The sequence below is a fragment of the Rhinopithecus roxellana genome, chromosome 5 (genome assembly GCF_007565055.1).
Source record: "Rhinopithecus roxellana isolate Shanxi Qingling chromosome 5, ASM756505v1, whole genome shotgun sequence".
In the NCBI taxonomy this organism is placed as follows: Eukaryota; Metazoa; Chordata; class Mammalia; order Primates; family Cercopithecidae; genus Rhinopithecus; species Rhinopithecus roxellana.
Window position 1 is genome coordinate 134,207,574 of NC_044553.1, and position 27,389 is coordinate 134,234,962.

General features: G+C 45.0%; 1 protein-coding gene across 3 annotated transcripts in view; it reads left to right on the forward strand.

Moving 5' to 3' along the window:
• The window catches only part of IFT43 (intraflagellar transport 43), a 106,813-nt gene extending 79,892 nt beyond the window's left edge, over window positions 1–26,921 (forward strand). For 2 of the 3 annotated variants that reach the window (XM_010382688.1, XM_030929829.1), the window contains exons 6-9: window positions 25,130–25,202; window positions 25,472–25,547; window positions 26,072–26,134; window positions 26,303–26,595. In XM_010382688.1, coding sequence (XP_010380990.1) covers window positions 25,130–25,202; window positions 25,472–25,547; window positions 26,072–26,134; window positions 26,303–26,422 — 332 coding nt within the window. In that variant the 3' untranslated portion in view covers window positions 26,423–26,595. The other variant, XR_750072.2, reaches the window with a different exon arrangement.
• The last annotated feature ends 468 nt before the right edge of the window (window positions 26,922–27,389 follow it).

Genomic DNA, 27,389 nt, shown 5'->3' on the forward strand with positions numbered 1-27,389 from the left:
TCTGATAATCACAAGACTAGGGAAAGGATCAAAAATAACATCTATGAAATATTCTGGGATGGTGGCTAAAATGTATAATCCTAGGCCATGCACTAATCAGAAGCTAGAGCTGGGGAATCTGCATGAATTTAAGTAAGCTCCCCAGATGAGTATTTGACAACTCTGTAGGGACTGAGGACCAGCGAGGGCAGGAGTCCTGTGAAAAAGTACTTCTGCCTCATCTCATTCCGAGCAGGGATTGGGGGTTGATGAAGGTGGAAGAGTTGTTATTAGAGGTCAGAACACTCCACACTCTTAAGATTTAGTAAGACCATACTCTCATTATTCTCCAGCCTTTTTCTTTGCTTTCCAGTATCTCTTCATGACAGATCTTCCTCCTTAGCACTACCTACTAACTTCCTTTTAGACTTCTCCACCCACTAATAATTCTCAATGACTATATTAAATATGAGATCTTGCATTTCTGTTCTCAGAGTCTGTTTTCCCAGATATGTACCTAAGATGTCTTTTGCCAGTGCTAAATTGTCAGCTCAGAGATTGGTGGCTGCTGGCCACACTTGTGATCTGCCTGTCCTTGCAGACTGCTTCTTCAGCCATTGGTTGCATAGGACAGTAAGGTGACCATCCAAGAGGATGTACCCAAGGACGGAAGGAGGCAGAGTGTCTGCCAGACATGAGCAAAGCGGGTAGGTGGTGAAGGAGCAGTGTGCATGGAAATTGTAATGCTAGAGCAACGATTCTAGAGTCTCTGGTTTGAACTGGCATGAGGGAGAGTGGTAATGAAGGCTTGGTTTGAACCAGCATGAGGGAGAGTGGTAATGAAGGCTTGGTTTGAACCGGCATGAGGGAGAGTGGTAATGAAGGCTGGTTATTTGTAGTGTGGGGATCTGGCCCGTCTTGAAGGTGTGTAGAAGTGAGTATAGGGCAAATTATTTCCTGCAGGACGTCTTCTTTGGACAGCTTCAGTCCCCAGTTGCTCATGTTTTGTATTTGTTCAAAGCACCAAGAGACTTGTGTTTTAAGTAAGAAAGCATTAAACTCAGGAAAAAGGATTTTAGAGTTCTTTGGCAGAAACTTCTAAATGGAAACACAAGAAAACAAATTGATAATCTATAGAATTATCTGGACTTGTACTCTTCTGCAGGCTTTTCTCCACCCTACCTTGAACCTGTTCCCAACTCCCTTGAAAGGACTTCTGAAATTCCACTTTCTCTACTTTTTTCGTCATGGAAGTACTAAATTTCAAGGAGTAACTGCTAAATGTTATAGCAGAATCCTCTGAGCACTAAAGTTTACATCTGTTATAAATACATGGAATTAGAAAGTTGTACTGGCCACCATTGGGGCATCATCACTTTAGGATCAAGTTGTTGCACCTTTAAGGAACTTTAGGACATCTTGTCCAGACCTGTTCTTTGTTGTGTTAAGAAAATGAAGTTTAGAGATTATCATATATCAGAGGATATATATATATATATCCTCTGACTTCCAGGACACTCTGCTGTCATGCCCCAGTGTCCACCAACATCACCGTCATCATCATTTACTACCAAGCACTTACCATATGCCGGCTACATTTTCTCTCATTTACTTCTTAAAACAAATCAGTAGGAAAGTTTTAAAAAATCAACTTTACTAAGGCCTGATTTATATACAATAAATGATATCTTTGTTAAAGTGTACCATTTAGGTTTTCACGGATGTATATACCTGTGAAACCCCTGCCACAAGACAGAACATTCCCATTCCCCAGAAGTTCCTCCATGCCCCTTCCAGCCCATCCTTCCTCTCTCTCCCTTGGCCTCAGACAACTACTGATGTGTTGTTCATGCTATAGAGTAGCTTGCAGTTTCTAGAATTTTATATAAATGGAAGCATAAATATTTACTCTTTTGCACCTGGCTTTTTTTTTTTCACTCAGTGTAATGATTTTGAGATTCATCTAAGCTGTTGCATACATCATTAGCCTATGTATTTTCATTGCTGAATAGTATTCCATTGTATGGACATACCACAGTATGTTCAGTTGTTGATAGACATTTAGATTATTTACTATCCCCATTTTATTTGTTATTTATTTATTTATTATTTTTTTTTTTTATTATTATACTTTAAGTTCTAGGGTACATGTGCATAACGTGCAGGTTTGTTACATATGTATACTTGTGCCATGTTGGTGTGCTGCACCCATCAACTCGTCAGCACCCATCAATTCGTCATTTATATCAGGTATAACTCCCAATGCAATCCCTCCCCCCTACCCCCTCCCCATGATAGGCCCCGGTTTGTGATGTTCCCCTTCCCGAGTCCAAGTGATCTCATTGTTCAGTTCCCACCTATGAGTGAGAACATGCGGTGTTTGGTTTTCTGTTCTTGTGATAGTTTGCTAAGAATGATGGTTTCCAGCTGCATCCATGTCCCTACAAAGGATGCAAACTCATCCTTTTTTATGGCTGCATAGTATTCCATGGTGTATATGTGCCACATTTTCTTAATCCAGTCTGTCACTGATGGACATTTGGGTTGATTCCAACTCTTTGCTATTGTGAATAGTGCCACAATAAACATACGTGTGCATGTGTCTTTATAGCAGCATGATTTATAATCCTTTGGGTATATACCCAGTAGTGGGATGGCTGAGTCATATGGTACATCTAGTTCTAGATCCTTGAGGAATTGCCATACTCTTTTCCATAATGGTTGAACTAGTTTACAATCCCACCAACAGTGTAAAAGTGTTCCTATTTCTCCACATCCTCTCCAGCACCTGTTGTTTCCTGACTTTTTAATGATTGCCATTCTAACTGGTGTAAGATGGTATCTCATTGTGGTTTTGATTTGCATTTCTCTGATGGCGAGTGATGATGAGCATTTTTTCATGTGTCTGTTGGCTGTATGAATGTCTTCTTTTGAGAAATGTCTGTTCATATCCTTGGCCCATTTTTTGATGGGGTTGTTTGCTTTTTTCTTGTAAATTTGTTTGAGTTCTTTGTAGGTTCTGGATATCAGCCCTTTGTCAGATGAGTAGATTGCAAAAATTTTCTCCCATTCTGTAGGTTGCCTGTTCACTCTGATGGTAGTTTCTTTTGCTGTGCAGAAGCTCTTTAGTTTAATGAGATCCCATTTGTCAATTTTGGCTTTTTTTGCCGTTGCTTTTGGTGTTTTAGACATGAAGTCCTTGCCCATGCCTATGTCCTGAATGGTACTACCTAGGTTTTCTTCTAGGGTTTTTATGGTATTAGGTCTAACATTTAAGTCTCTAATCCATCTTGAATTAATTTTCGTATAAGGAGTAAGGAAAGGATCCAGTTTCAGCTTTCTACTTATGGCTAGCCAATTTTCCCAGCACCATTTATTAAATAGGGAATCCTTTCCCCATTTCTTGTTTCTCTCAGGTTTGTCAAAGATCAGATGGCTGTAGATGTGTGGTATTATTTCTGAGGACTCTGTTCTGTTCCATTGGTCTATATCTCTGTTTTGGTACCAGTACCATGCTGTTTTGGTTACTGTAGCCTTGTAGTATAGTTTGAAGTCAGGTAGCGTGATGCCTCCAGCTTTGTTCTTTTGACTTAGGGTTGTCTTGGCAATGCGGGCTCTTTTTTGGTTCCATATGAACTTTAAAGCAGTTGTTTCCAATTCTGTGAAGAAACTCATTGGTAGCTTGATGGGGATGGCATTGAATCTATAAATAACCTTGGGCAGTATGGCCATTTTCACGATATTGATTCTTCCTATCCATGAGCATGGTATGTTCTTCCATTTGTTTGTGTCTTCTTTTATTTCACTGAGCAGTGGTTTGTAGTTCTCCTTGAAGAGGTCCTTTACATCCCTTGTAAGTTGGATTCCTAGGTATTTTATTCTCTTTGAAGCAATTGTGAATGGAAGTTCATTCATGATTTGGCTCTCTGTCTGTTACTGGTGTATAAGAATGCTTGTGATTTTTGCACATTAATTTTGTGTCCTGAGACTTTGCTGAAGTTGCTTGTCAGCTTAAGGAGATTTTGGGCTGAGACAATGGGGTTTTCTAAATATACAATCATGTCATCTGCAAACAGGGACAATTTGACTTCTTCTTTTCCTAACTGAATACCCTTTATTTCTTTCTCTTGCCTGATTGCCCTAGCCAGAACTTCCAACACTATGTTGAATAGGAGTGGTGAGAGAGGGCATCCCTGTCTTGTGCCAGTTTTCAAAGGGAATTTTTCCAGTTTTTGCCCATTCAGTATGATATTGGCTGTGGGTTTGTCATAAATAGGTCTTATTATTTTGAGGTACGTTCCATCAATACCGAATTTATTGAGCGTTTTTAGCATGAAGGGCTGTGGAATCTTGTCAAAAGCCTTTTCTGCATCTATTGAGATAATCATGTGGTTCTTGTCTTTGGTTCTGTTTATATGCTGGATTACGTTTATTGATTTGCGAATGTTGAACAACAGCCTTGCATCCCAGGGATGAAGCCCACTTGATCATGGTGGATAAGCTTTTTGATGTGCTGCTGAATCCGTTTTGCCAGTATTTTATTGAGGATTTTTGCATCGATGTTCATCAGGGATATTGGTCTAAAATTCTCTTTTTTTGTTGTGTCTCTGCCAGGCTTTGGTATCAGGATGATGTTGGCCTCATAAAATGAGTTAGGAGGATTCCCTCTTTTTCAATTGATTGGAATAGTTTCAGAAGGAATGGTACCAGCTCCTCCTTGTACCTCTGTTAGAATTCAGCTGTGAATCCATCTGGTCCTGGACTTTTTTTGGTTGGTAGGCTATTAATTATTGCCTCAATTTCAGAGCCTGCTATTGGTCTATTCAGGGATTCAACTTCTTCCTGGTTTAGTCTTGGAAGAGTGTAAGTGTCCAGGAAATTATCCATTTCTTCTAGATTTTCTAGTTGATTTGCGTAGAGGTGTTTATAGTATTCTCTGATGGTAGTTTGTATTTCTGTGGGGTCCATGGTGAGATCCCCTTTATCATTTTTTATTGCGTCTATTTGATTCTTCTCTCTTTTCTTCTTTATTAGTCTTGCTAGCGGTCTGTCAATTTTGTTGATTTTTTCAAAAAACCAACTCCTGGATTCATTGATTTTTTGGAGGGTTTTTTGTGTCTCTATCTCCTTCAGTTCTGCTCTGATCTTAGTTATTTCTTGCCTTCTGCTAGCTTTTGAATGTGTTTGCTCTTGCTTCTCCAGTTCTTTTAATTGTGATGTTAGAATGTCCATTTTAGATCTTTCCAGCTTTCTTTTGTGGGCATTTAGTGCTATAAATTTCCCTCTACACACTGCTTTAAATGTGTTCCAGAGATTCTGGTATGTTGTATCTTTGTTCTCATTGGTTTCAAAGAACATCTTTATTTCTGCCTTCATTTTGTTATGTACCCAATAGTCATTCAGGAGCAGGTTGTTCAGTTTCCATGTAGTTGAGTGGTTTTGATTGAGTTTCTTAGTCCTGAGTTCTAGTTTCATTGCACTGTGGTCTGAGAGACAGTTTGTTATAATTTCTGTTCTTTTACATTTGCTAAGGAGTGCTTTACTTCCAATTATGTGGTCAATTTTGGAATAAGTGCGATGTGGTGCTGAGAAGAATATATATTCTGTTGATTTGGGGTGGAGAGTTCTATAGATGTCTATTAGATCCACTTGGTGCAGAGATGAGTTCAATTCCTGGATATCCTTGTTAACTTTCTGTCTCGTTGATCTGTCTAATGTTGACAGTGGAGTGTTGAAGTCTCCCATTATTATTGTATGGGAGTCTAAGTCTCTTTGTAAGTCTCTAAAGACTTGCTTTATGAATTTGGGTGCTCCTGTATTGGGTGCATATATATTTAGGATAGTTAGCTCTTCCTGTTGAATTGATCCCTTTACCATTATGTAATGGCCTTCTTTGTCTCTTTTGATCTTTGATGGTTTAAAGTCTATTTTATCAGAGACTAGGATTGCAACCTCTGCTTTTTTTTGTTCTCCATTTGTTTGGTAGATCTTCCTCCTTCCCTTTATTTTGAGCCTATGTATGTCTCTGCATGTGAGATGGGTCTCCTGAATACAGCAGACTGATGGGTCTTGACTCTTTATCCAGTTTGCCAGTCTGTGTCTTTTAATTGGAGCATTTAGTCCATTTACATTTAAGGTTAATATTGTTATGTGTGAACTTGATCCTGCCATTATGATATTAACTGGTTATTTTGCTCGTTAGTTGATGCAGTTTCTTCCTAGCCTCGATGGTCTTTACATTTTGGCATGTTTTTGCAATGGCTGGTACCGGTTGTTCCTTTCCATGTTTAGGGCTTCCTTCAGGGTCTCTTGTAAGGCAGGCCTGGTGGTGACAAAATCTCTAAGCATTTGCTTATCAGTAAAGGATTTTATTTCTCCTTCACTTATGAAACTTAGTTTGGCTGGATATGAAATTCTGGGTTTAAAATTCTTTTCTTTAAGAACGTTGAATATTGGCCCCCACTCTCTTCTGGCTTGTAGAGTTTCTGCCGAGAGGTCTGCTGTTAGTCTGATGGGCTTCCCTTTGTGGGTAACCCGACCTTTCTCTCTGGCTGCCCTTAAGATTTTTTCCTTCATTTCAACTTTGGTGAATCTGGCAATTATGTGTCTTGGAGTTGCTCTTCTCGAGGAGTATCTTTGTGGTGTTGTCTGTATTTCCTGAATTTGAATGTTGGCCTGCCCTACTAGGTTGGGGAAGTTCTCCTGTATGATATCCTGAAGAGTGTTTTCCAACTTGGTTCCATTTTCCCCCTCACTTTCAGGCACCCCAGTCAGACGTAGATTTGGTCTTTTTACATAATCCCATACTTCTTGCAGGTTTTGTTCATTTCTTTTTCTTCTTTTTTCTTTTGGTTTCTCTTCTCGCTTCGTTTCATTCATTTGATCCTCAATCGCTGATACTCTTTCTTCCAGTTGATCGAGTTGGTTACTGAAGCTTGTGCATTTGTCACGTATATCTCGTGTCATGGCTTTTATCTCTGTCATTTCGTTTATGACCTTCTCTGCATCAATTATTCTAGCTGTCAATTCTTCCACTTTTTTTTCAAGATTTTTAGTTTCTTTGCACTGGGTACGTAATTCCTCCTTTAGCTCTGAGAAGTTTGATGGACTGAAGCCTTCTTCTCTCATCTCGTCAAAGTCATTCTCTGACCAGCTTCGATCCGTTGCTGGCAATGAGCTGCGCTCCTTTGCAGGGGGAGATGCGCTCTTATTTTTTGAATTTCCAGCTTTTCTGCTCTGCTTTTTCCCCATCTTTGTGGTTTTATCTGCCTCTGGTCTTTGATGATGGTGACGTACTGATGGGGTTTTGGTATAGGTGTCCTTCCTGTTTGATAGTTTTCCTTCTAACAGTCAGGACCCTCAGCTGCAGGTCTGTTGGAGATTGCTTGAGGTCCACTCCATACCCTGTTTGCCTGGGTATCAGCAGCAGAGGTTGCAGAAGATAGAATATTGCTGAACAGCGAGTGTACCTGTCTGATTCTTACTTTGGAAGCTTCCTCTCAGGGGTGTATTCCACACTGTGAGGTGTGGGGTATCAGACTGCCCCTAGTGGGGGATGTCTCCCAGTTAGGCTACTCAGGGGTCAGGGACCCACTTGAGCAGGCAGTCTGTCCCTTCTCAGATCTCAACCTCCGTGTGGGGAGATCCACTGCTCTCTTCAAAGCTATCAGACAGAGTCGTTTGCATCTGCAAAGGTTCCTGCTGCTTTTTTTGTTGTTGTTGTTTAGCTGTGCCCTGTCCCCAGAGGTGGAGTCTACAGAGACAGGCAGGTTTCCTTGAGCTGCTGTGAGCTCCCCCCAGTTCGAGCTTCCCAGAGGCTTTGTTTACCTACTTAAGCCTCAGCAATGGCGGGCGCCCCTCCCCCAGCCTCGCTGCTGCCTTGCGGTTAGATCGCAGACTGCTGTGCTAGCAATGAGGAAGGCTCCGTGGCCGTGGGACCCTCCTGGCCAGGTGTGGGATACAATCTCCTAGTGTGCCCGTTTGCTCAAAGCGCAGTATTGGGGTGGAAGTCACCCGATTTTCCGGGTGTTGTGTGTCTCAGTTCCCCTGGCTAGGAAAAGGGACTCCCTTCCCCCTTGTGCTTCCCAGGTGAGGCGATGCCTCGCCCTGCTTCAGCTCTCGCTGGTCGGGCTGCAGCAGCTGACCAGCACCGATTGTCCGGCACTCCCTAGTGAGATGACCCCAGTACCTCAGTTGAAAATGCAGAAATCACCGGTGTTCTGTGTTGCTCGCACTGGGAGTTGGAGACTGAAGCTGTTCCTATTCGGCCATCTTGCTCCACCCCCGAAATATCTGTTATTTATTTTAAAACATTTTAAGAGATGGGATCTATGTTGCCCAGGCTGGCCTCAAACTCCTGGGCTCAAGCAGCCCTCCCACCTCAGTTTCCCACAGTGCTGGACTACAGGCATATGCCACTGTGCCCAGCTCATTAACCCCATTTTAAAGCAGACTAAGGGAAAGAAAGGAAACCTTACCTAAGGTCACACAACTAATAAATGGCAGCACCAGGGTTTGAATATGGATCTTGACCTCAGAGCTCTTGTTCTTAACCTCCAGACTCTAACAAATGGTACAACTCTCAGATACACTGGCGTCTCCTTCCACAGGTAGGTATTTTAATGTCAGCTTCCAGATTTGTAATATAAAGCACCTAGAATGATTGATGGGCTGCTTAATACAATTTCATTAAGGAAGGAAAGAAGAAAGATACCTATTTTGAAGAATACCTCTAGTGTGTTTTCCTCCTTCATAAACTTGATATGTGAAATTTGCAATTTGGCCTTTATTTTGGCCCTGGAGGTTTGAAGCATGAAACCCTTTCTTGTCAGAGAGCACTCCTGCTTTTACCCTCCAGGAGGGATGCCTCTTCTCCAACATAAATCTGTTTTCCATGCAGTTATGCTTGAGTTCTTTAATGGAAAATCAGTTCATATGTTACACTTCACACTCGACTTAGTCCATTTCACCGTATGTGAATGTTTAGAATCCATTATGCAGTAGGAATCGTATGTTACATATAACTAGTTTCTAGAATTATCTTTGCTCAGAGAATTACTTGGTTGGCTAGTGAAGGCTGCTCCTTTGAACTTACAATATCCAGTGGGTGGGAAAACTCCAGAATGATTTCCCTGAATCATCCATGGACGTCCATTCAGCAATGACATTAAGCAGATCTTTGGGCACCTGTAAGGAAACCTAGTGGTTCCTAATAAAATCACATCCAGGCTCTTTGAGGTGGTCTGTGCAAGGAACGCTGTCACTTAGGAAGGGGCTGATCACTTTCTTACACTTGTAGGGACACGTGATTGGTGACCAATTCCAAAGGATGAGGTTCGTGAATATTAGAGAATAGACATGAGGATCCAAGGTCAGGGCCCCTTCCCAGTAGACAGTCTCCTTTCATCACCAGCCTTGGAGATTAGATTTTATTGAGGAAAGCCAGCAGCTTTTCATCCAATGCCTCCTGTGGCCTGTATTGCTCTAGATGCAAGAGTTAATGATGAATGAGACAGTCCTTGCCCTTCAGGAGCTTCTGATCCAGTAAGGAAATGCCCTTCCTTCTCTTCCTTTCAGTCTTTTATAGACAACTTTCAGGAGACGTGTCTCTCTCTATGTATATTTCTCAGCATTCAGGAGACGTGTCTCTCTCTATGTATATTTCTCAGCATTCAGCCTCCCTTGCTTCATCCATGGTATGTGTTGCTTATTCTTTCCTTGGGAAGATGCATGCTCTCCTCCAGACCTCTGATGCCTAGGGATAGAAGACAAGCATTTTCTCCATCCATTCATGCTTTAGCCTTTCTAGAAAAGAGAAGAGAAAAATAGAAGAGAGGCCGGGTACAGTGGCTCATGCTTGTAATCTCAGCACTTTGGGAGGCTGAGGTGGGTGGATCATGTAAGGTCAGGAGTTTGAGACCAACCTGGCCAACATGGTGAAATCTTGTCTCTACTAAAAATTAAAACAATTAGTCTTGTGTGGTGGTGCACACCTGTAATCCAAGCTACTCGGGAGGCTGAGGCAGGAAAATCACTTGAACCTGGGAGGTGGAGGTTGCAGTGAGCCGAGGTTACACTACTGCACTCACCACTGCACTCCAGCCTGGGAGACAGAGTGAGACTCCGTCTCAAAAAAAAAGAAGAGAAAAGGAGCTTTGAAGATTAGATGTGTTTTCGGAATGAGAAATGGAGAGTGAGTGACATTAGAGGTGGCTTTGGGATCTATTGCTTAACAAGAAAGTACTACCTGGGGACTATTTGCAAACCATGACCAGGCTACCAGCTCAGACTCCGCTAGAAGCCAGGCAAATAATGTAAACCCGTGAAACAGAAAAGTGTAAAATAAAGGATGGTGGGGCCTGTGGTGAACCCAGAGAGGAGATGGCTGGCATAGCTTAAAAGCTTTTGATTTCATGTTTTTAAAAATGACAGAAATAATTTTTAAAAACACTTTGTAAACAGAACAAAATGTATCTGCAAGTTGGATTAGACTTTTAGGAGCTGATTTGCAAATCCTTCACCAGACCTTGTGAGGTCACTGCTCTGAAGGAGCACAAAACTTTGTTGGGGGGACAAGGCATAAAAGGTAAAAGGCACTGCGAAAAGTTCCATAGCTGAGACAACAGGTGAGTGGATAGGAAAGGCAGCAAATGGTCATTCCTGTGTTTGTGGTTTACATTACTAATGGCCGTGAGTTCAGAAGAGGAACTGGTCCCTGAGGGCTGAGAGCACTTCAGGAGAAAGGAAGAGTGTGTGGTGGGTCCTGAAGGATGGATAAGAGTTGACTAGCTAGGCCAGTACGGTGGCTCATGCCTGTAATCCCAGCACTTTAGGAGGCCAAGACAGGCAGATCACGAGGTCAGGAGATCGAGACCATCCTGGCTAACATGGTGAAACCCCATCTCTACTAAAAATACAAAAAAATTAGCCTGGCATGGCGGGTGCCTGTAGTCCCAGCTACTCGAGAGGCTGAGGGAGGGGAATGGTGTGAACCCGGGGGGTGGAGCTTGCAGTGAGCCGAGATTGTGCCACTGCATTCCAGCCTGGGCAACAGAGTGAGACTCGTCTCAAAAAAAAAAAAAAAAAAGAAAAGAAAAGAAAGAGTTGACCAGCTAGAGAAGAATGCAAAAGGCCTTCCAAGGAAAGATGTCTGGCATAAGAGACTCCACATGGAGAATGAATAAGGAATTCTTAGTACCCAGAAGAGAAGCTGATTCTGCAGAGATAGGTCTTGATTCTGGTCCTTTCCCAACTATAGATACTCGTCCTTCCCACATAGATTGCCTTTGATTAAGTTATGAAGATTGCCACTCACCTGATTTGCTGATTCTAGGTGGAATTACCCACAACTATAGCTGACACAATGCTTCAGGGAAGGGGGGATTCATGATTCTGGAAAATAGCTAGAGAATGATGGACAGCCAGAGTCCCAAATGATCTCACGGTCCCCAAATTGTAGGATGGCAAAACTGCTCTGTCTTACTGAGATGACCATCCTTCAGTGGCATAATCATCCATTCTTGCTCTTGGAATCAAGTTTACCAGCTTGCCCTAAGGCCTTTAGACTTCTTCTGTCATGGAAAGTTGTATGGTGTTAGAGAAAGAACATCAGACCTGGAGTAGGCTTGAACTCAGTCTCTACAAGTGACTTTGGGCAAGTCATGAGTTCATTTATTTGTTCGTTCATTTACAACCCCTTGTTGAATATTTCTGAGTGTGATTGTGATGCATGGGGCTAAGCATGGGGATGCGATGATGATCCGAACATTCATTGTCCTTGCCCTCATCCAGTTTACAATCTATTCAGGAAAACAGGGCTTAAACAAATAGTCACACAGCAAAATAAGAAAGGACAAACTGTAACTGAGTCCCCTGAAGAATGAGTGCACTGGGTGCTATGAGAGAAATACCTGAGACTGGGCAATTTATAAAGAAAAAGATGCTCAACTGGCTCATGGTTCTGCAGGCTGTACAGGAAACACAGCACCATCTGCTTCTGGGGAGCCCTCAGGAAGCTTCCACTCATGGCAGAAGGCAAAGGGGGAGCAGGCACGTCACGTGGCGAAAGCAGGAGCAAGAGAGAGAGGGAGGGGAGGCGCCACACACTTTTAAACAACCATAACTTGTTCACTGTCTCAAGGACAGCACCAAGGGAGTGGAGACTTGATTTGGACTGGGGGATGAGGGAAAGCCACTCTGGAGAAATGACCTTTAAACTTCAACTTGAGGGCAGAGTAGAGTTGTCAGAAAAGGAGGGTGTGAAGTCAGGGGCCAGGGAGGAGACTCCTAGAGAGGAGAGGGGAGGAGACAGCAAGTGCAAAGTGATGTCCCCTCTCTAACCTCTTCCAGGCCTTCGTAGTCTCTTCCAGCTCTACAACCCAGTTCTCAGGAAGTCAACTCTGGACAGAAAGTGAGACTGAACATGGGCATTAAGAGGCACACTGACAGGAGCATCGTTTAAAAAAGATGAAGAACGTTCAGGTGGAATAACCTCTGAATATGCAATTAGATATGGACTCAACTTTCAAAAGTTAATCTCAGAGCTAAATTCAAGTTACAAAAGACTTTGTGAGCTCCAAAATATGTCCTTAAACAGTAGAAAGTCTCTGAAAACAGGAGCCTAAGAAAGGGACTCAGTCTTGTGTTTAACCATTGCCCTTTAGCAGAGCCCAAGACTGAGTGGAGTTGTAGCTCCCTCTCGGGAACCTGGGCATGCCTCGCCCCCACTGGAGAGGGCCATGCTCCTTTGCATCCTGAGGTCCAGTTTTGGCAGAATTGAATACCTCAAAACCTTAGGAATAATAAATCCTCCTGGCTAACCAAAAAGTGTTTAATTCCTAAAGGACAAGCTGGGTTGAGCCACTTCTAGCCAGGGGTGATTGAAGACTTAATTCTGCAAGTGTAGCGATCTGGATGATCTGAAAGTGCTGAGTTTAAGGGTAATTGTTCAATTTTCCATCCATGTCAACAGGGAAAACAGGTAAAAGTGGCTGAACACAGCCAGGCAATAAGGCTGGAAGAGATGTGAGATGCTAGACTGTCAATGGAATTAGAAAAATGCTATCTGTAGAGGACTGTTGTCCCACTCTCTCTGCCTCTTCCCGTTCATCTGTCTCTGGGCTTTCTAACTCTCTTTTGGACTCTCTCTCATTTTCTGCTTAATTTTTTCACCATATCCTTCATCCCTTCTTCTTCAAACAGCAGAGTCACTCTGAGCCTAAACAGCTTTGTCACAGAGAGAAAGTAGAAAGAACTCCTTAAGAACTGATCAGTGGAAACCCTGATGCTTCAACTCCACTCTCACTTAGTAAGAACATTTCATTATGTTGGCATTGCTTCCTTAGGCTTCATATAGCATATGAGACTTCCTAGGTGGTTCCTAAACCTGGTTCCTTGGCCTCCCTAATTTTTAAAAAATGATTGTAACTACTTGATATCATTTGGATATGTGTCCCTGCCCAAATCTCAAGTTGAATTGTAATCCCCAGTATTGGAGGTGGGGCCTAGTGGGAGGTGACTGGATTATGGGGCTGGCTTTCCCATGAATGGTTTGGCACCATCCCCTTGGCACTGTCCTCATGCTAGTGAGTGAGTTCTGGTTGTTTAAGTGTATGGTGCCTCCCCACCCCTCCCTCTTGCTCTTGCTTTCTCCATGTGACGTGTCTGCTCCCCCTTCACTTTCTGCCATGATTGGAAGCTTCCTGAGGCCTCCCCAGAAGCATAGGCCGCTGTTTCCTACACAGCCTGTAGAACCATGAGCCAATTAAACCTCTTTTCTTTACAAATTACCCAGTTTCAAGTATTTTTTTATAGCAATGCAAAAATTACCTAACACACTACTTCTGATGTTTTATCAAATAACACTCCTTAAACTCAATTTGTTTTCCTAAGTTCAGAGTTACTAGGACTAGACATTAAGGGCTTTCTCGGTCTTCCTAACCTTTCCTAACACATGCGCATGTAGGAACTCCACATCCATAGGGGGAACGGGGGACGGGGAACGGGGACCGGGTGAGGTGGATTGGTGCTTACTGGTCGAAGGACTAAGCTGCCCTCTCTTTTGTCTCAGTACTTTGTTAGATGTTGGTCTGTTTACAAGATATTGAGTAAGAAATTTGAAAAGTCATTCTTTGAGGAAATAATATTGGTAATTACTGTTTGTGTTTACCGTGAGCCAGGCACTATGCCGACTGCTCTGCCTGCCGTACTTCAGTTAATCCTCATAGTTCTAAGGAGACACAGTGGTTATCGCCGTCTTACAGAGGAGGAAACCAAAACTTTGTGAAGTTAAAAAACTCATCGAGGTCACGTGGCTAATAAGCAGTGATGTGCTCTCCAGGTGCAGGGAGAGGTCCTGATTGGTAGTGTGTGCCAAGTCTATGGTGTAAATACTCCCGCCATGATTGATTTCCAGCTCCCAGCATGACATCACTGATTCCAGAGGTGGGAAGAGATGGGCAGCAGCACCATCACACGGTCTTTACTTCCTCTGTACAGGTACACAATAGGCACACATAGCCTCAAGAGCACAGATAATAGGAACATGTAGTAAAATTCAAGAAGTGGTGAGTTTCGAATATTTATTACCTTTCTTTTTAATATAATCTACTTAGTTATACGAATGTATAATTTCATCTTTAATGATGTTTCTGTTTGACAACCTGCAGGCAAAATTCCTAAGAATTTAGCAAGTGGCTCTTTGGGGCCGGGGCGAGCTGCTCCAGCATACCACAGCTGGGAAGTGGTGGTACTGGGACTCGGACGTGGTCTTTGTGTCTCCTAACCCCCCTGCTCACAGCCCTACTTATGCAGGAAGCCTGTCTCCACCCATTTTCTAGCCGCCTGTTGCACATTGGCTCCCCCATCCTGATCCTCAGCTTTACTTCTTGGCCATGTCTTCAGTTCTGTTGCTCCTATCATTGTCAAGTCTTGTCTACAGCAGGGCCTGGGCTGGATAGAGACAAGCACAAGAGACCAGGTCTTTAAAGCTCTCGTGACATGAAGCAGAATCTTCAGGTTTGACCATTCCTGTCTTTTTTCCGTCAAATCCATGGAGATTACTTTTACATGATGAGTTCAAGAGTGCCTGTGCTAAATCCTTCAGAGGGGAGAACCTATTTTAGGACTGAAGGAGTTTCACTGGGCTTGTACAGATTGCAGTGTGAGTATTGGAGAGTTTGAGAGGTTTGGTGAGAACTGAAATTCCACAGAGCACCACTGGGGCATAAGTCTTGATCAGACCTCCTGTGGCATTGGCAGGGCTAGGCCAGAGTCCCTAATTGTGCCCTGAAATGTCTTGGTCACACAAGACTTCCCGAACATACCATCATAAACATCCCTACTCAAAACACGGTTGACAGTAGTAATATCTCTGGGATTCCATTTTCCTTGTTCTGTGAGCAGCTTGCTTGCATGCATCTGAAGAGGTAGAATGCGAAGAATGAAAACGGAAGTCTTGTGATACGCACGCGTGCATGTTTTAAACGAAGCAGGTTGTATTAACCTTCCTCCAGGAACACAGAGAGAAAGCTCTGTCAGCATTCTGTCATGCTATAGTCTGTTAGGGGGGATTGTGATTAATAGCAAATCATCCAGCATTGAGCACTGACAAAAGTAAAAGAGAGTTAAATCTCCCCGAAATCATTATCAAGATCAGGATTTGTATGCTGTACCTCCTTGGATTCTGTCCCCGTTTAATACAGAAGACAGGATCAGGATAGGACAAAGCCGATCCCATTTAGTTTTGTGTGATTGTCCCAGAGGTGACTGTACGTGGCGTTTCAGCTTTCAGGAAGAGGCACGAGCACTTCTCCACCTCCACACAGTTGTGACAGGAGCGGGTGAATGAGGATGCAAGCAGGAGAGCGGCCTTAGATTGATGAGGACCACTGCCCAGGGAGATCTTAGACTGCTTTGATTTTTATCTGACCCGAAAGAAAGAGAGGCTCAGTATTCTAGGGTGTCTGTTTCCAGTGACAGGGACTATATAAAGAAAAGGCACCATATTCTCTGCAATGGAAAAAGATAGGTGTAGTTGTAGAATTGCTCCCAGTAGTCTTTGTAACCCAGAACACAGCAGGTTGTGGCCTGGGATGACTGGTGACTGTCTGTGCTCTCCTGAATAGAAGGCTGTGGTTCATTTCTCTGTTTGAAGACTGGCAGCTAGCTGTTGCCTAGGTGAGATGGGAAGGGACAAGCATGTTTGTGCATCTGAGGTTGGACTTAGGATGTCACTTGGCCCTCAGTTGGAGAAGTCTTTTCCTTCTGACACATCACACATGAGATAAGTTTCTAAAGGAGGACTTGAGGCAGCAAAACCTACATAGGGCAGAAATCTGGGGAAGAGGTAATAGGGAATCCTCTGACCCTTGCAAGAGGCAAACTTCATGGCCAAGTGACGCATCTTCCTTTTGTGCTTTAGGTTCTGTCAGTTTTCTGAACATTCAGAGATGTCCAGTGTGTGTGTGCACATGTGCACACATATCTCTGTGTGTGTACTTGTCTATACACACACGCAGGAGGACACCAATGTGATTCCTGAGTCCACAAGTGTGGTTGACGGACTAGGTTTACCTAAAAGACCCTTTAAGAGAAAGCTCTTGAAAGATGATTACAGAATTGAGACACCATCATTTAAAAGTGCCCGAGGCGAACTCCTTTGAAAATTGCAGCAGCGGAGGGACAGAGAAAGAGCCCCGCTGCCCTTGATTGTTGAGCTGCTCCCTCAGGACCCATCCTCCCCCTCCCCCTCTGTTTCTCATCTGATAAGAGAGTGAGCAGCAGTAAGACTCCTCAACTGTCTTATGAAAATTCGATTCCGAGTGGCTGTGATCAAAACCAGCTGGCTGTCACCAGCAGTGGCCTTGCGCGGAGGGAGCCGCTCAGAAGCGTTCTGTATGTGGGGGTGTCACGAGTGGCACCGATCAAAGGAGCATTTTTTTAATAAATATCTATAAGGAAAAATATAAAACCTAAGGATTTAGAATAAAAGCAGTGTAGTTTGTCTTGTTTTTCTCAGTGTAACATGAAGAGGATGAAATAGAATCAGATATGCCTGGTTTCTAATGTTCTTCCACTGGCGGCTCTGAGAAGGTACTCTCTGTCACATTAATACCAGATCACTCATCTTGGGCCTTATTGAAGAGAGTGGAGAGTTCCTCGGCTTCCATTCCTTCTAGCCACTTTATTTCTTCATCACGTTTAAAGTCCTTTACCCCTCCTTGTCCTTAACACATCTCCACAGATGAAAGCTGGGGCCTGCACGAGGCTCTGAGAGATCTACTGCAGGACTCGGTTCTTCGTTTCCTTCAATTGACAGTAACCAGCGGGGCAATACTCCCTAAAGGTCACCCGGGCAGATGGCCCCAGGGTCCTCTTCAGAATGGGGTCATTTGAGACTGCTGGGCTCTTCCCTGTAGAGAGTCCCCTTAGGGCCCTGCCTGACTCTCAGGCCTGCAAGGCTGAATCCTGGCTGCTGCCACCTTGCATTGCCAAAACTGATTCTTGTATAACCTTCAATGGACCTGGGTGGGATGATAGGAACATTGTTGTCTGGGAGGTGACACTCGTGGCTCCTTCAGAAAAATGCTAACATCCCTCTGTGGGCAACATGAGGTCCAGCCAAGTCGACATGCTTACAAACCCCCTTCTCTGCTGAAGATACAGCCAGATCCCAACTGTGCTGAGGCCTGGCTGACCTCAGAAACCAAACTCAGTCCAAACCTCCCTCCCCACCCCATTGTCAGCCAAGAGAGCCGTCACGGCTTGAGGGGCTATGAGGAGCAATCATCTATTTTGATCTTCCTCCTCTTAAGGTCTGTGATCCTTTTTTCCCGGCAGTATCAGGAGAGATTCAGTTTGGAGGAGCACGGAGGCATTTCAACGTATGGGCACCCCAAACTGGCACTGCAGAACAAGGCCTCCTCTCCCTGCCTCCCCATTGCACGCCTCCTCAGGGACCTGCTCGTGCATGGCTCCTGACTATACGCCCCGCTGTGTCTGCAGGACCAGCGCATGCTGCGTGCGGTCAGTCCTGTTCCACAGCTTTTGCAGCATGGCTCCGCAGCCACTGTCGCAGTTTTCAGGCTCTTTCTCTCCTACCTGCCAGTAACGAGCACAGCCCTGGACCCAGCTCTAATCAGGTGAAATCACAAGGGACACGTCTTCATAAAGCAGACCTGCCAGAGACCTGAGACCTGTTTGTGCCCCTTGTCCCCTGATTCGAGAAGTGCAGGGGACTGCGCAGGAGCTCCTCTGAGACTGCCTCTTTCCCTTGTTCCTTTGGGTGTTTGAAGCCTGTTGCCTCCTGCTTTCCCTTTTCTTTTCCCTTTTAAAAAATTCTCAATTTTTTCACTTAGAAAAAAAATTATTTATACGATTGAGATCCACTAATTAAAGCCATTTTCTGGTATTTGGTTACTGGAGCGTTTGATGTCTCTCTGACAAGACCATGAAATGCACGGAGTGTCCACAGGGACAGAATTTGCTGAACACGGCTCTTTGTAAATGAGGGGACATAGTGTCGCAGCAGCTCATGAATATGAAACGCCCATGATGCCACCTCAGTGGACTTGGGAACACAGATGAATCCTGTCATGTGCTAAATGAGACCAATTTCTTTCACTTAACTTCATCTTCAATCAGACCTTCTTCCATTTGCCTGTTTAAAATTCCCCATACGTGATGCAGAAGGTAACAGCATTCAGTAAAACAAAGTTTTGCAGCTGCAGAGAAAAATTATAATGATCTCTGGTTTTAAGTTGTCATCTCCTAAAAACATGGGCATTGTTTTCTTCCACTTGAGAGTTCTGAGTGTCTGTTGACTTTGGGCATAGAATCAGGGGTTTGTCTGGACTGCTCTTATTGGGGTGTCCTTAAGCAGCATGTCCAGATCGCTTTCATGTGGATTGGTTGTTGAACTTGGCTGGGTATGGTGGATGTGAGCCCTGAACAGCCTGTGAGTGCTCTGCAGTGGCCAGGGCACTGAGTGGGAAAGAAGTTTGGGAAGAAATTGCGTGTATCCAAACAGAGCATTTGCCTTTGGAAGCTCATTGAGTAAATGAAGTGGGCGGGGTGGTGTCATCATTAAGCACCCTAAGGAAGCTGGAAAGCTGAGCCAACCATTTGTATCGTTTGCTCAGATGTCAAGGTGAGAAAGTGCTGGAGTACAGAAGAGACTCTGTAGTTCTATAGAAGCCCTTCTGAACACAACCAGGGAATCCTACTCAGAAATCCCCAAGCAAGAAAAGTAGCAAAGAGTAGACCCTAAAGGGTTACTGAGAGAAGAAGCTCCCTGCCTGAAACATCTCTGCCTGGGTGGGACCCAGGGGCCAGATTGGGGTGTCTCCTTTGTTCTCTCCTTCCTGCTGGAGTTAGATTTATACTCCAGGTGAAGAGCTGGGTAGTGCTTGGGGTATACTCATTGCAAGCTGAGTCCAATCTAAGAAGTCACTTTCTGTTCTAGCAGTACCCAAACAGGCAAACAACAGCTGGATCTGAACGTCTTGTGCATGCTATCACAAAACGCATCACAGAGATTTGGGGCTGGCTTCATTGGAAGAGGCAGGTAGGCTTTTGACTGTCAGGCCATGGGAACTGAAAAGGATCCTTCTGGGACTCTGCTAGGTAATTAGCATTTTAGTGTGCACATGTGATGATATTGTCCATGATGAATGTATTTCAGGGCAAATGGCAATTGCCCTCACATCCAACAGCTCACATCTTTGAAATCAGTTGTAATTGATCTATTGGTGTTCCATAAGTTTCTATTTATTTAGGCAGCACCCATTTATTTCTGTGGTATCATCTGCTGAATGATTTATTGGGTAGATGTGTTGGGTGTCGGCAGACTAGTGTTCTAGTATCAAAATGGGTTTCCCATTTGGCGATCTCTCTTTTTCAAATAGATTTGTACTGCTGTTGCTGTGCATTCATAAGCCTCTGTTGGGTGCTTCCAGAATGTGGAGATTGGTGAAGAGCAGTGTGACCCAGCCTCAGGATGGACGCCAAATGGACCATATTGGACCAAGTTTGAATGACTCTTCCTCTGAAACTTTGTCTCCACGCATCCATTATTTCTTAGATATGCACAAGCCTTTCCCAGGGAGCCTTGCAGCTCTGAAGGAAGCCAAAGCCTTTGCTATGATGTTATCAAATCCAGGAAGTAGCCAAGGATTACTCTTTGTTCTTGTGAGATGAATCCTACTCAGGCAGCTTTAGGACTCAGTAGCAACTCTAATTGGAACAATGTAGAGAAGTAGAGAAGGTTGACATGGCTCTTCCGTGTGTGTCAGTTCCTGACCTGAGGAGCATCTGTTGAATGCAGTTCTATTCAGTTGTTCCTGATTCTTCCAATCCTTGGAATGCACAGATGCCGGGTTGTGGCTTTGCTTTCAGCTAGTTCATCATCCAGGGGGCAGACTTGGGGCAAATTTCATGGATTCTACCTCCTGCAAGGTAATGAGAGCTACCCCGTGGCCACGAATAAAGTATTATGGAAGGATAAAGTAGGAAGCTCTTATTTCTGCTTGTTAGATTCAGAAGTGATCCACTAAGGAAGGAACATGCATTTTCTATCCTGCTTAGTCCCTCTGGGTTTTCCTCCATCATGCCTTGGAAGGGGTCTGGCGTAGCCCAACCACAACGTCCCGCCTTCCGTTTCTCCAGTGTTGCCAGTTACTTCTCACTGCCAAGCACCTTTGCACATGTTCCCCGCCTAGCCGAATCCTGCTTCTTCAGTTTCAGCTGCCCTGTCCTCAATGCAGAAATACCTTGCTTCTTTAACTCCTCAACCCTAACCCTACTAACCCTAATCCCATACCCACAAATTAAATCCTCTCTGGACTGGATTAAATGCATTGTGGAGCAACGTTCAATAGAATATTAGAAGGTCATTTAAAATAAGTAAAAGACTTCTATCTATTGATAAGGAAAAATACAAGCAAGGTGCAGAGCAGTGTCTGTGTAGTGTGATCCCATTTGTGAGCATTTGTAAAAGGACATACGTGCTGTGTTATTCGTGAATTCTTTTCAATAAATAAATGTGAAAAAATTGTTAACAGTGATTACTTCTAGGGAGATGACTGGGTCTCGCAGAAGGGACATTTTTCATTTTAAACCTTTCTATCACATTTGAATTGATTACTACCTATAATGTTACTTTTGTTTTAGAAAAATAATTAGGTTTCCCTGTTGCTTTCTGTCATGAAATCCAGTTGGTTTCCTTCTTTGTCTGTATTTTAATTTGTAAGCAGTGCCTTTCTTTGTGTTTACTAGCTGCAACCAGACTGGTGCCCCATGAAGACAGGGACCATGTCTCTTTTATTTGCTGTTGTTACTGGCATGGCACCTTTCACATAGTGGGTGTTCCATCAGTATCCTTGAATGAGTGAATGAATGAACAAGCAGACAAATGGAGTTTCCTCACAGCGTGGCTGACCAGGCCCCACGTGGGGCAGAGAAGCAGGTTGAACAGCTGTGAGATAGCCAATGTCGAGGTAGGGAGTGGAGCACAAGGCAAGGAAGGAGTCTTGCGTTTAAGCGTCAGAGCTGGGGCAGGGAGCAGCGCAGCCGTGTGAGGGTGGCACTGCCTGCCAGGGAAGCTGGGGATACTGGCTCCCATGGCACTGGGGGTGTCACAGCCCTCTAGCCTCACCTTCCCCTCCTCGGGCTGGTCAAGGTGCCTGGCCGCCTCCTCCTCCTTGGGGCTAGTTTAATAAGATAGGGTTGGTGGAGATGGAGTCTCTGGGACTCTGGTGTGGTGCCTTTTTTTAATTCTGCCCCATTTAGCCTTGTAGGGAAGTAGCGAGTCGGGGTGTATGGTAAGGGAGAGGACTTAGCGTATCTCTAGTTATTGGAATCAAGAGAAAGACCCCAGAAGAGAGAACATTAAGTTTACAGGACATTAAGTGAAAGCTGTCTTGAACATGGGCAGCTGTCTCACCCCTTCACTATAGGAGGAGGGGTCTTTGAAGGCATTTCACTTTTGAGAAGAAAGCCTGTGTGGGGCGTGGCAGGGCTCAGGCATCACAGCCATATTGAAGTCCATTACTCATAGTTTCACCCCATGCAAGCTGCTTAATCTTGCTTAGCCTCAGTGTTCTCTTCTGAAAAATGGCCATCACTGGCAGGGGAAAATGAAGGTGGAGCCATATAGTTTCTCTACATATGTAATATTATAATATCGGTTAAGTCCATAAGAATAGTTATTGACTATTGTATACTGATCACAGTGCTAGTATTGTATAAAGATCATTGCATTTAATACTTACAGCAACTGACTGGGTGGGCGTGAGTCTGATCTTCATTTTATTGATGAAGAAATTGAGGGCTAGAGAGAAAAAGTCACACAACTAGTAGGTGGTGGAACCAGGGTTTGGAGCTGACCCTCCTTCCTCCAGAGCCTGCCTCTTAACCATGGAGCAGGAGTTCTACATAGCACACCCCTGACCTCATTGCAGCTGTTCATGTTCTTCTCGGTATTAGCAAAATTGAAGAAAAGGAAAATAAAGTAAACATAATTTTTGGATTTTTTTAAATGGTAGTTGCTTTTCAACAGTACCAGAACTGAGTCCTGTCTTCCTCATATTGTCTCTGTTAAAATCGTGCGTTTTGCATGTCAGACTTTACGACCTGAATCAGGCTGCATCCCCAGTCCGCCTTTGCAAGTGGTCACTGTCTCTTACTGGAGGCAGGCCAGATCACTGCTCAGAGGTAATGTTGTGAAGAAGCTGGTTTCTTAAGGCTGTTTTCTTTTCTTCTGTGTTCGTTCGTGGTATATGTGAGAGTAGGGAGCGGGGAGGAGGGAAGGAAGTAAAGAGAAAAAAAATTCCCCAGAACATATTATGCGCTCATGAGCACTTGCCTGTGATTGTAAATCAGAAACTGTAAAATTCTGAAGTTCTTTGAAGTTTGCCCAAAACCTGCTCTGCAGACACCTGTTCTGCTGGGGGCCGGAGTTGGATGGCCTGCCTCTGCTGCGATGGCTCAAGCTGTCACTGCACAAGAATGTTCCAGCTTGCCTTGGCCTGGCTGTCATCGCTGGCTCTGTCCCACTCAGGCGGTTCACCGGGTTCTGCTGGGCACCAGGCTTCCAATTAGAGAGAAATCCCACTGTGTGGCCAGCCCCACCAGTGCCGCTCTGAGCGGCCCCTTTGCCAAGGCCTGAGCTGACCTCTGATCTGTCACAGATGGGCCAGCCCCACACACTTTGTGCACATTTGGAGGAGGGGGTTGGGGACGAAGAGGGACGCCTGTGGGGAGTGAGAGTGGACATCGGGCAGAAGTGCAATTCCTCAGAGCCCCAAGACGCTGGGCAGAGTTGACAGGACCCAAATGCTAAAGTTGTGGAGGGAAAGAGGAGTTTGGGAAGACCCTGTCCTGAGCCCTAAACTCAGCACGGGGCATTTTCTTACCAACTTCTGAATATTCATCTCAGGCTGGACTCTGCACCCGAGGAGAGCCAGGCGCACTCCAAAACTGTCACACTGCCGATGGTGCATGGCACAGCCAGCTTCCTCCCTATCCCTCCACAGGGCCTGTGCAGTCTTACCAGCCTGGGGCACGGCATTCTCAGCAGCCTGCACAATGGACTGTATTAATCACACAGAACGGGAGGGAAAAAGAAAGCTAAATTTCTATTAGCATAAGAAACAGAATCTTAGAGCATTCCATCTCCAATTCTCTAGCAGAATAGAGAGATATAATCTAAGCTCTGAACAGCTTCTTTCTAGATATAAGACTTGCTGAATGTGGTTCATTATTTGGGGGGTGGTGAATGTATCTCTTCTTTATTTTCCCTATCACCAATTTCTTTTTATTTTTATCCCTTTTCACTCTTTTTATCCCTTGTTTTCTCTGCCTGTCTCTTTCTGTTGAATTTTCTCTGTCTCTGTCTCTCCCTTGTATGCTCTCTTTTTCCAGGTACAACATCTGTGCCTCCACAGTCGGAAGTCATAATAAAGACACCAGGCTTGGAACTGACATTTCCATCCTCTGGCATTGCTTGACTAGAGTGATCGAAAAGTCTAAATCATGAATTGCCTGAAAGTGGCAAAAAGGTCTTCTCAGCTGCACTTGAAACGATTTTGCACCTCTTGTAAAACTAAGATTGAATTCAATCCATGAAAGCAGAAATGAAAGATGTCTTCACCAGTCTCTCTTTGGGATTTTTCCTTCTTTCCGTGTTTATAGTTGCTTTGGGAATTCCAGGACTGTCTCACCCCACCAGGCCTTTTTTCTTGCACCATCTCTCTCTTCTCCCCCACCCCTGACTGTTTAAAACAAAATCTCTTAACCAGTCAGTGATACTCACTTGGAAAAGGAAATGTTTCTTTAGGGTGTTAAGTTGACCTAAGAGAACATGGACAATTTTTGGTCACTTAAGCAAGTTGCCACAATTAAGGGATGGACTGGTTTCCCAGTTTCTCTATTTGCATGATTTTGTTGGACTAGTGAAAGAAATGGCCTCATGTCTCCTCTTACATTGTCTGGAGAGTTCAGAGATGGAAAATCTTGAGAGAGCAAGAAAAGCATGATCGTAGAATCAACATCACTGATTACATTAGCTCTGGTGAATGGAGACCTGGATCCCAGGGAGTCAGCCTATGTCATTAGGTAGAAGACGCCCTTGAGATGCAGGCTGAGGGCCCTGATGGTTGCACTCCGGGGCTAATGCACATAGAGATCTGGGTCATGAGGAGTGGCACTCACTGCGACATCCGCTTTGTGACACTGCACATTCTCAGTTCCTCTGTCCCTGACCATGCCAGGCTCACTTGTCAGTTCCTCTTCTTTCCTCTCCTCTAATAAGCCCTTTGTTACATTTATTTCTTTACATTTCTCCTTGGAGATCCACTACAGTGCCTCCTAACCTGTCACATGCATCAGAATCACCAAGGAACGCCTGGGGAAAAAAAATCCGGATGCTTGAGCCTTACGCAGGAGGTTCTACCTCAGCAGGTTCTGGAGTGAGGCCTGGGATTCAGACATCACTGAAACACCACCTTTGATCCTACCCCAAGTTTGTATCTGAGTGTCCTTCCTGCCCCAGCCCACAGCCCCATGGCTGGTGTGTTGAAGGGGAATGAGTAAGAGAAGCAGGCACAATCCCTGTGAGTTCTGCAGACAGTGTTGCTTCTGCCTCTCCTTGCAGATACTCCTATCATTCCGGATCTGGAGGAAGTACAGGAAGAAGACTTTGTTTTGCAGGTGGCAGCCCCTCCCAGGTAGGTTAAATCGGATATGATTGGGGAAGCAAAGAACACGTAATTAATACACTCCAGATATCATCTGCAGTGGACCTTTGATGCCCCCAATGTCAATCTGGATCTTTCTGGTGTTGGACTCCATCCAGGGTTCCCATTTTGTTAAGACATTTTATTCCCATTCTGGTCATCCCCAGCTGTGTACAAGGCTCTGGGGACTGGTGGCCCAGCAGCACTCCTGGAATGGGTCCTGCCTGGGGTTCCCTCCTCTCGCTCTGTCTTTCCTTCAGCATCCAGATAAAGCGGGTGATGACCTACCGTGACCTGGACAATGACCTCATGAAGTACTCAGCCATTCAGACGTTGGTGAGTAGAACAACTTCTGCATAGAGAGGCAGGCCCCAAGCAACGGGCTCCAATCCGTAGAGATTTCTCAGTTCCTCCCAAGCTGTACAGCACCTCCACCAGTCCCTGAGGCTGGCTGCCTGGTACCCATACCTCTGCTGCAGGTTTTATCCTCGTTCATCTCACAGCAACCCTGGACCCAACATATTCCAGTGTTTCTCAGTGCCAGGCTCCCACCTGGCTGCCCACTTGGCACCTGATGGCACCCCACTTCCCTCTGTCCCTGTGGACATGCTGCTGTCACGCTCTGCCCTCCTGGTATGGTCCTTTGCCCCAAATCATGCCCAGCATGTAGGAAGCATAGCCTTCCCTCATTTCTCAGTGGGCATGTGGTTTATTCATGATTTTACTCTCTTGTGAAGGCGTTCCTGCAGGTCTCAGTTTGGGAAGTTCTGATACACAAAAACTGATCCTGAATTTGTGAGAAAGAATTGACTGAAAGCCCTCAAGGTACTCAGCCTGACCTTTTTTGTTTGCATTCACAGGATGGGGAGATCGACCTGAAACTCCTCACCAAAGTGCTGGCGCCAGAGCACGAAGTCCGGGAGGTACAGTGGTAGCAGCAGTTCCCCGGTCTCTCAGCTCTGGCATTCCCATAACCAGCCGACTCCCGGGCTGGCCTGTGCCTCCCTGAGGCCTGGATGGGAGGGAGGAGTCAGCTAAAGTTGAGGGAAAAGGCCTTTCTTTGTCTTACCCAGCGAAACCCTTCTTGGCAGGATGACGTCGGCTGGGACTGGGACCATCTGTTCACTGAGGTGTCCTCAGAGGTCCTCACTGAGTGGGACCCACTGCAGACGGAGAAGGAGGATGCTACGGGGCAGGCCAGGCACACCTGAGCCTGTCACCCATGCTCTAGACATGAAGAAATGCAGTGAGCTGAAAGCTAAAGAAGCTTGCAAGCAGCTCTAAATTTTTACCTGGAATATTTTGTAATAAAAATATTTATATTCAGTCAACCACATTGGATAATTCAATTGCAATAAATTGCTTTATTCTGTGCCATCTCCTCCATTTCTTTCCAGTCCCTTCTTGGAAAAATGTATCACAAGTGAAGGAGAACTTTTAAACCAGCTGATAGGAACTCGAAACTCGGGGCCTTGTTGCGGAGCACGTGGAAGAGTTTGATTCAGGAGAGGGAGTGGGTACTTCTGCTGAAAGTTGCTCACTTCTCGGAAGGTTGCAAACAGTTGCCCGCTGGGGTTCTGGGGCGGGGCCTCCCTTCCCATGGGTGCTCTGGGCCCTTTGTTTGTGACCTTAGTGATGCAGCATTGCCACCTGCATCATAGGCTTCCAGGCAGCTGCTGCAGCAGCAGGAGGAGGCAGCGGGACGGATAAGGAGACCGGTTCTTCACTTGCATCAGGGTTTGGTGGCTGTTGTGAAACATTCTCCTTTCTCCCCTCTTCCTGCAACCCATGCCTTGAGCTCCAAAAGCTTCTGCAGGTTCCCAGAGCCTCATTTCTGATTCTTATGGGAAGGGGCCAACCAGCAGCCCTGAGAATTCCATGGAAGCCCTCTCTTACGGAGCCTGGGCCTCCCTTCTCCTTATCGTTTCAGATACGTGGCAGCCATCTCCACTGCTGCGAGTATTATAACCGCCTGGTTCCAAGATGTGCTGAGATCAGGAGCAGAGTCCCACCCTTCTCCTAAACAGAGATGTCTTTTGTTTTTGTTTTTCTCTTTTCCTCCCTGAGACTTTATCTGAGGACAGAGCCCCTTCACTGCCCGCTTCTCTTGGATGCCGCTTTGGGTTAGGCTGGCAGCAGCTAACTAAGGCCCACTCCCCAGCCATAGGGAGCGCTGAG